The 9,530-nt window shown below is 47.8% G+C and overlaps 1 protein-coding gene across 1 annotated transcript in view; it reads left to right on the forward strand.

Moving 5' to 3' along the window:
• Window positions 1-4,897: 4,897 nt before the first annotated feature.
• Window positions 4,898-9,530, forward strand: part of RYBP (RING1 and YY1 binding protein) — a 51,501-nt gene continuing 46,868 nt past the window's right edge. Inside the window, 2 exon segments of the mRNA XM_009883610.1 lie at window positions 4,898-4,905; window positions 5,974-6,148. Coding sequence (XP_009881912.1) covers window positions 4,898-4,905; window positions 5,974-6,148 — 183 coding nt within the window.

Below are 9,530 nucleotides of genomic sequence, written 5' to 3' on the forward strand. Positions count from 1 at the left end.
CGCTGAGCACGTGTGCCTGCTCCGCTGTGCCTGGATCCCCACGGCCAGCTGCCACAGTGTGGCACCTCCTGGCCGAAGCCGTGGGACTTGGCCACACGCTTGTCTGCCACACAGCGCTGCTGTCCCCAGCTCCAGAAAACACAGAGCTGCCAGACCTTGCCGGCTGGAGGAACGGGAAGGATGGGGAGCGCTGCCGTCCTTATCTGCGGGGCCAGATTGCGAGCAGCTGTGGGCAGATAAAGAGTGATGGAGATCAGCATTTGGAGGAAGGCATTTGCTTCCCCTGCAAAGCAAACTCTCTCTCCCTCTTCCCCGCGTACCCTGGCAGCGGCCGGGCTACCTTCTTGAGCAGGGAATCTTCTCTGCCGCAGGGGTAAAAGCAAGAGGATGGATGATGTAAGAGCAGGAACTCGAGTGATCGCCTTCAGTTTACTTGTAAACTTCTGCTTTCTCTTGCCCTGTCGGGGCTGCTGCTGCTTCCAGCGCCCCCTGCCCAGGATGGGTGTCCCCCGCCGAAGGGCAGCGTGGCTGGGAGCAGACCAGCACAAGCTGCACTGCTGCAGCCAGGCTCGGCCGTGGGTTCTGCTCTGGTATTGCAATGCTCTTTCATAGGTAGGCTCCCTCCTGCTGTAGTGTCCTGTACACCATTAATTGCAATGTGACATTTTTTAACGCGTTCCAATATACCTTCCATTTTAAGTAAGTTCCATATTTTTGGGCTGTTTTAATAATTCCCAGCATATACCTTTGTTTTCCAGCCTTGGATAGTTTCATGCAACTGACAGTTGCAGTCCCTGACAGTTTGCTTTAGTCTTGTAATTACTGAATGATCTCAAGGAATCGAGTCGTTTAGAGGAACTGCCTAGAAAGGGATTAATTGCAACCAGACCTCGTTAAAATCCCGTTGCCACACCAATTCCCCACACTTACAGAACCTGACCACAGTGTGAAAATTGATATTTATGCTGAGGAGTGTCAATGCGCTGCCTATGCACCGTTCCCTGATTTACTGTCCTCAGGGGTTTGAACTCTGGGGCTGCAGTGAGATGCGCTGCTTGACTTCCAAGCCCCGAAAATGAAATAACTGCCCACCCGGGCCCTTCGGCACCAAATGTGATCAACACATTAATGCCACTAGATTCTGTGAATGATAGAAAAAAGCCTCCAGCTTTAAGTTAAGTCACCTGATTTCTTGCGCTCCGATTCCTGCAAACTTGTTGAACCAGATGCAAACAGTAGCAGAACAGCCAGATTTTGCAATAGGGATTAAAAGTCTGCTGCTGGGCATGACTTAAATTGATTCCTCTCAGCCTGTGGTGTCCCTCCATCCTGCTAGCTAATGGGGGACAGCCTCAGCGCACTGGTGACAGATTTCCAAAGAGGCCAAAACTGTTTGGGGAAGTTTTTTCAGAGGCGAGGTGACTCTCTGAGGCTGCTGGGGACAGGTCTTCTCCTCCCCGGGCAGTGTGTCCTGAGGCTGGCTGAAGAGAGCTCCCTCCCCGAAGCCTGGGACGGGTTTCAGACTCTGTTGAAAATGATAAAAATCTCTCTTAGTTACCAGTATTATGACACAACAAAATAGAAGTTTTTGTGATATTCTCTACAGTGGAAAAACTCTGCAAAAAAGCATCTGTTGGCTTTGAAGGTCGCTCGATCCGATACTCTTAACAGATGGATGGCTGCTCGCAGCGATGTGTCTGGTCTCCGCTTGCAACCCTTTAACTCCCAGGGAGACATAAATGTTTTGTTAAGAAAGAGTGAGTTCTGCCCGAGATTGCGGCCGTGGCCTCTGAGGCATGGAGGCAGCGGGCAGGAGAGCCGGAGCCCCACGCCTGGCTGGGGACAGCCTGCCCAGCCCCACGCGGTGCCCAAGGCGCCGGTGTGACGTTTATACTCTGCAGCTCTTCCACGGGATGCTGCTAAGGCTGGAGTGGAGCATCTTGCTGAAAAGGATGCCCAGGCACACTCACTGGAGCAGAGGATGCTAATAATTTTAACGATTCTGATTTGACCAATAACGGATCTATTAATGTAGTCTCTGCAACTAGGAAAGACAGGTTTATTTCTGTACCTCTCAGGAGAGAGGCTGGAGCTATTATAGAGTTATTAAGCTATTATTATACACAGGTATTAAGGCTGAACGAAGAAGTCGAGTGTTATGAGGGCGTATGAAAATGAAACCTCAGAGGTGCACAAGAGAAGTTAGGGGAAGCGATGGTGAGGCATTTGTAGAGGGAAGGGGCTGGCTTAGCTGTGGGACCAACGAAAACCAGAGAAGATAAACCATAATTCCCCTTTGAGTTCTTGACAAGGTGTGTAAACCATTTGCTTCTGCCGTACAGTGGATTTGTGTGGATTCCTACAGGTAGGTGAGCACGAGACCCGGCCCCACGCTGAGGATGTCCTCCTCATCAGATTTCTAACCGCTGTTGTGCTCTGTGGCAGGAGCAGAGACAAGCTGAGCTCTGAACCTCAGGGAAGAGCCCACCTGTGATCGCACTTGTGGTGGGCCTCTGCAAAAATTACGTTGTAGCCTGCAAAGCTTGTGTGTTCAGTGTGAGTGAGTGTGCAACGCCTGTAAGGTCCGAATTCAACTCGCTGGCTGGAGGAGGGAAGCTCGGCGAGAAGGGAGGATGCTAGGTGGAGCTGGCACATGAAGAGGACACCTCAAAACCCCAGTGTGGGTAGCGTCTTGGATCCGCTCAGAGCTTAGAAGCTCTAAACACAGTGGGATACAGCAGCTGGATCTTTTTCCTGCAATCTGAACGTCCACCACAGGGAACAGGGCTGTGAAACACGAGCACGAAACGTTAGTCAGAAAGGACAAATGGAATGCGAAAAACCACCAGAAACTCCCAAAGTGGGTCAAATTCCTTGATGCATCTAACAATAGATGTAGGACGGGAAGGGCAGGGTCAATCTGGTTGCACGCCCTCTCGCGCCTCCCCAGATCTGGGCTCCACCGTGGGTCTGACGCCATCATGCCGAAATTCAAAGCAGACGGCTGAAATCGTGGAAGCCAGAGGCTCCGGCTGTGCCTCCTCCACCCGGGCCTGCCTGGCATAATATTAGCTTCACGCCTGAGCGAGGAGGACTTGGCTTATTAAACTTGCAAACCTGCCTTGCGCGAGCCCTTGGGTATTTAGGACAGCCGGGTCTCTGGGGCAGGATGCTCTAATGGTACTTTTACGCCACGTCTACCGCAACGAGGCCTCCTTAATTGGCTTGTGGTTCCCACCAGCACTGCAAGCAAAGAACAAGCGATGGAGAAAAATCTGCCAGCACCACAGCTACCGTTCGGTGCCGACGCATCATTAGTTCACATGTCGTCTCTCTCCCCAAAGACAAACTACCTGGGTAACCAAAAAAGGGCTGCAGGGAGGATGGGCAGCAAAATCCAAGCACAAGAAGTGGGGGGATGCAGGCAGTCCTCATCCACAAGGCATCCCCCTGCCCGGCCCACTCGCTCCCCTCCACTGAGTCCTTTTTCCCCCCTCTATTTTTAAAATAACCAGCCCCCTCCCTGCTGCTTCCCTGCTTTAATCACCTTAAAACAACCCTGGAGGAGCGAGACTAGGGTAAATAAATGTGGGAACCAGGGGAGTTCTTGAACTGTTAAAGAAATCAATATAAATCACAGAGTAACCTTGCCCTGATATCTTTCTTATCACCTCTGAGGCTCTACCTGCCTTTGTCTAACAACAATCTCAGTTAATTAGATAATTAATCTAATTATCTAATTAGGTGGAATTGCTAATAGCTATTCCACCTAATTAGGCCAGTGGCTGTATCTCAGCAGCAGCAGTTCTCTCTTTCTGGCTAACCCTCCACCTTCTGCCATGCCTGAAACCGGGCTCTGACACAATTCACGGGTCTTTGTTTGCTTTAACCAAAACCACCTGGAAACGGTTTTACGTTTTCACTCAGGCTTTCCTTGAATGAAAGCAAGGTGGCCAGTTGGAAAGTAGAAAAGGAAGCACTCAGCAGAAGATTAATTTTTTAGCAATGAATGCAGTAAGCTCTTCATTTTTTTAATTCATTCTCCCGGTGTAAGATTAATTTTAGCTCTGAACACAGCAACCTGTTATGAATTGATCCTAGGGAAACATATTGCTCCGAGGCTGGAGAAGCAACATAAGTAGCTTTTTTTTCCCCCTTTATTTGGACAAGTTTAGCTAACTCATGGCTGCGGTCCCAAACACGGTCTCTTCCCCTGCAGAGATGCGGGTTGTTCTCTTGCTGCAGCTTTCCCAATCCATCCTATGCGTGATGGTGCAAGGGAGCAGCCCAGAATTAAACCCAGCCTGAAGCCGTTGGTCCCCTTGGCAGAAGAGTCCCACCGCTCATCTCTGCAGGGATGCTGTAGCTGGCAGTACCGTGACACTCGTTTTGGACCGGCGATGACAGTACCACTGTCCCCTCAGGAGTTGTGGATGCCTTTGGGGCTGCAAAGCTACCATACGGCACTCACAGGTTTTTTTTTCCCTTAATGCCTAAATTGGATTTAAGGGCATTTTTGTATGTTCCAAAACAAATCGGCAGCTGTTTACAAAGCAGGCAGCCAGACTTGGCCCTGAGAAAAGATCGATGTGCTCATGCTTTGCACCCAGAGCTCTGCTTTCTCAGGATCCCACCTTACCCACCAGCCTAAGCGCAAGAAGAGCCATTCAACAGCTGAGCAGTCAAGGATTTAGACTCTTCCAGTCCAAGGAACACCTGATGGCTCATGCCATCACCATCAGTTGCTGAAGAGCCTCACTGGAACCCCTCTGAAGTCTACAGCTGTGGCAGAGCATCACTTGGTGCGGTGCTCAGGGAAGGAGGCGTTGGGCTCAGAAATCAGCACTGTGTGTCGCAGAGTCCACGGGAACCCTGGCTGGAGTCTAGAGAAGCTAAAATGGCCAGGTAGGTTCTGCAAGAGCATTTCTGCAGTAGATCACTTCTCTCTCCTGGGAAAGCTTCCTTCCTGCAGTGCTCCCAGGTTAATCTGCTGCAATAGCATCCAGACCTGTGATCTCGTTCTGGGGAGAGAGTCCTGCTCCTGCCTACATCCTCCTGCATGACTGGGATGATAGGCAACAGATGAATCCATGGCTTTTCATTTTGCTTTCTCTGTTGTGTTTGTTTTCTAATTTTTGGTATTTTTTTAATATATATATAACTGAAGCACCATAAAATGTCTCCTTGGGGTAGTTTGATTTTTCTTTAAAAAAAAAAGAAGTTTATTATATATATATTTTTGAATGGCTTGGAGCAAAGGTGTCTCAGCATTTTCATTTTGAAACCCCCGTATTGAGGTGTTTATTACAGCACAGTGAAAATTCGCATTTAGTTGAAACTTGGCAAATGCTTTTTGGCTTGAAGCAAGTTTTCTTTTGAAGGAGTTTACTATTAAGCGTTTAAGGGTTTTTTTTATTTTCTCTGTTTTTCTTTTCAAAAAGGAACACCTTCCAGAACTGGGTTCAGAAACACCAGGCCACTTCTGCAGCAAGCATGAAAGCCGCGAGTCAAGCACAGCGCTGCAGCCATTCATGCTTTTTCTGACATCTGTTAAGGGAACAGGAGGAAGGGAATTCAGCTGTACTCTACAAGAAAAGAGGCCTTTTTGTTGTTGTTTTGGTGAGTCCTGCGTAGCTGCACTCCCACCAGATGCCCGTGATCCTAACGCCAGCTGCGCAGAGCACAGCATCTCTGACTGCCTGGAGCTGGTCCCTTCACATGCCCCAGAGCAAGCCAAATTTGCTGTACCTGTAAGAAAATTGAGTGTGTGGCAGGCTTGTTGTTCCATGACTTAGCTGTGTATTGAATAACGACATCCCTGGCAGGGTCTAGGATCATGTTGTTACAGTTCCACTGGCGTAAATGCATTTACTGCTGATCTGGTTTGTGCTATAGCTTCAATATCGATGACACAGTCTATACTTTGCTTTATACTCACATGCTTTTCTTTTTTTTTTCTTTTTTTTTTTCCAGTGTGCAGTCCCATCTGGGTCCCAGGATCGCTCAGCAGCGCTGCCAACCTCCTCGGCCCCCTGTCAGCCTGCGAGCTGTGAGACCAGTGAGGATGAGGACGGACAGAGCAGACAGCCAGATCTCAGGCAGTGCATCAGTAGGGCCTGCCTTAACGGCCGTGTGTCTCCACGTGGAGGTGGGCAAACATATCCAGAGGCAGCCAGGACCTTCCTGCCACCAGAGACAATTCCTAACCCTGAACCCAAATGGGGTTTCTTCTGAGATTCCAAAATATTGTAGACAGGGTTGGGTTTTTTTTTTTTGTTTGTTTGTTTGTTTGGTTGGTTTGGTTTTTTTTTTCCTTCCCCGCTTCAAGTTTCTAGCAGCAGCCAGAAGTGGAAGTGCCAAAGTCTCGAGAGTGACCCTGGTTTCTCTGTCTTGCAAACTCAGGAGGATTGATGAGAGCTGATAATCACCCTTACCCTTGCTTATTTATCAGTTTAGCCTCCCCCCGAGGGGGTTCCCCCAGTGCCCTACTGGAGATGGCTCTGCCCATGCCACCGTGCCGGCTGCCTGCCACAGCAGGAAAACTTAGCATTGGTGCTTTTGGTCCAGTCCTTCTGGTGCTTTTTCTATTTTTGCTCTCCTGTTGAACTTTCCACAACAGAATTGTGCCTGTGCTGTGAAGATACCAACTTATTACCACCGTTTTGTATCACAGATACAACAGTTTCACTTCAATATTTAAGATACCTTGGTGGGACACCTGCAGTTGGACAAGTGTGAATTTGGCTCTATCTGCACTGGGGCTTTTCAGCCCCTTCCATGACACATAATTTACTTAGGGGATTGAATTACAATGTTGACTTGTTGGTTTCCCTTCCTCTTTCCCCACCTTCATCTTATCCTTTTTTTTTTTTGTGGTATTTCATTAAATATTATTTTTTGACACTGTGCTCCCACGTATCATTGCTATGCAGATATTACACAGATCTATTTACCATTTTCCACTCGTTGTGTTTCATTAGTCTATTCAGCAACTTCATGTCTTTCCTTGTCGTGGGCTTCAATGTTCTACAAACAGCGTGGAGCTAGAAGATCAAGGTGCTTTTTCTTGGTTGCCAGCATCTAGCACAAAGGGGGAGGTAGATTTGGAGACGTTGCTTGTTTCTATGGATAATAATCAATAAGACCCATTAGGGAGACAACTACATACATCACTAAACTTTGACCTCTGCTCTCCAGAGCGGTCCCAAGATGCCTATTCATATGCTGGTGTCATCCAGATTGTGCTATTGCAAAAGCCTCTTTGCTTGGGAAGGGATTACAGATTTAAATCGCACAGCCTTTGCTATCTGTAGAATACAGTGTGCAGGATGCTTAGCTAGTGCCTCTAGTTTTTGGTGCCTTTCTTTTCTACTCGGACGAATTTTATATTTAACACTGTTGCACACAGATTTTTTTCTCGCCTCTCTACCTTTTCAGGCTGTTTTCTACTCCTGTCTGTCTGGCATTTTAAGGGTTTGCAGACCCCGGAGATTCTTGGCACTGGCTGTTGCTTGCATATTGCTCCTCATCTTTCAGATCCTTTTTCTACCACGCTGTTCTTCGGCAGGCTGTTTCTGATAGAAAGTTTTTGGCTTGGTGTTTGAAGTTCCTGAGAGTCGGCATTTGATCACTTGCTAATTCTGTTCTAAAACTATTTTCCAAAGAACCCATGAAAGACTATAAATAGATTATATTAGAAAAAGAAAACTTTTAAAATACCCTAATTTTGCTGAAGAGAGGAAGTTTTAAGTTTTCTGAGAGGGAAAACACACATACCAAATGTAGAAGCAAATTGGAAATCCCTGGGTGTTTGAGAAATCCATTTCTAGGCACAAAAGCTGGGATGAAGAGTTTTCTTCTCCCTGCAGCTCTCCCCTTCCCTTGAGAGAGCATCTACTGAGATCTGTTGGCTGGAAACAAGTCAGACAAGCTTATCTGGCATGGGTGAGGAGGCAGAGGCAGGACTCTGATGACAGCAGTAGGGTCTGACCTCAGCGGGATCGCAGGCACAGGAGGGACCACATGAGCAGCTCCGCTGTGCGATTCCTTCTGTAAGCAATTAAGGTCCACCTTTACATTGACTGCTTTTGCTCTTCCCCTTGCGAGGCTGTTTCTGTTCCTTGCTCCTCTGAAGGTTAGAAACAGATGTCTAGTTTCCAGCCTACGTGTCCAGCACAGATCAGTTGTGCTCTTCTTTCTTGTCTGCTAGCTCTTTGATTGCTGCGATGTGCTGCCTCCTTCCCTGGTGTATTTTTTAAAGAGTGGTTATATCCCCTCCCAACCTTTATTTCCTTAGGCTGAGCAAGTGGAGTTTGTAGAGGCTTTTCATAAAATAGGCTTTCCATTCCTCTGACCATCCTAGATACTCTTCTCCATGCTTGTCCTGGCTTGAATGCATATTTTTTCTTCAACTGGGGAACGATAGTTCTAAGATCTTGCCTGTGCACTGTTTCCCTGTCTCTCTCTTCGTTGGTACTTCTGATACCCTCTGCCTGACATTGACCTTTTCAGGAGCTAAGTCACACCAGTGGCACACAAACACCCGAGAAAGGTCTTCTCCCTCCTGTATGCCAAAGCAACCACCTTCTGCTCTAAGTTAGAAAGATTTATTATGAGCACGCAGCTGCCTAAGTTGGTAACACCATATTTCATGCCATTTCCATTTTGCTCTCTCTCAAAGTTATTCTCTTCTTCCAATGTGACATTCTGCTGCTCATCTTCAGTTTATTTGCACAATCCCTCCTTTTCCTAATGGGCTCACTAAGGAAAATATCAAGTAATGCTCATCCCAAGGCAGTTTTTTGAGGAGCTCTACCAACGATCTTCCTCCAGCCCTGTGGTTCTCCTTGCTCCTTCCCTTGCCCCCTTTGCCATGCCTTTGCTTCCAGCTCTGCTAAGAATATCCCATCTGAACGTGCACCCCAGTCTTTACTGAAGTCTGGAAAATGGCACACTGTGTGGTAACTCTTCCTTATCATTTGTTTCTCTCCCACAATTATCAGTGAAGTCTCTTAGTGTCCCTGCATCAATTCGAGACACTTGTTAATTCAGTATGTTTTGCTGGAGCATGCATAAACCTGTGGTGTACCAGGGCCATCCATCCGACAGTGCTGTGTTTACACAATCCCTGGCACAACGCTTTTCCCCAAAAGCTTACAAACTCAGCCCTGGGCCACGTTTTCAAAGATGCTGTCAAGTGTTAAGTGAGATTTCCCAAAGTAGTTTCCTCCTGACTTCTCGCTGGTGTCGGCACCTGAAGCCGATGGCAGTTAGTGCTGTGCTTTGAAAGCAAGAGATGGTGTGGTTAGTTGGCCACCAGTGTCTCTGGCCAAGGCACGCTTTCTGGTTTGGTATTTTGTTTTGTGGTGAAGACTTCCAGGCTTCTGAGCATAGGCTCCTGCTTCCCTTGCCAAGGATGCTCTCACGGTACGGCAAACATTACGACACTTTGTGTGAAGTCCGCTGGCTTTCACACAGCCTCTTTTTCTTCCACCCCTTCATGTCTTCTCATCCTGGAAACCTGGGGAGGG

Source organism: Charadrius vociferus, unplaced genomic scaffold (assembly GCF_000708025.1).
Source record: "Charadrius vociferus isolate BGI_N301 unplaced genomic scaffold, ASM70802v2 scaffold324, whole genome shotgun sequence".
Classification (NCBI taxonomy): Eukaryota; Metazoa; Chordata; class Aves; order Charadriiformes; family Charadriidae; genus Charadrius; species Charadrius vociferus.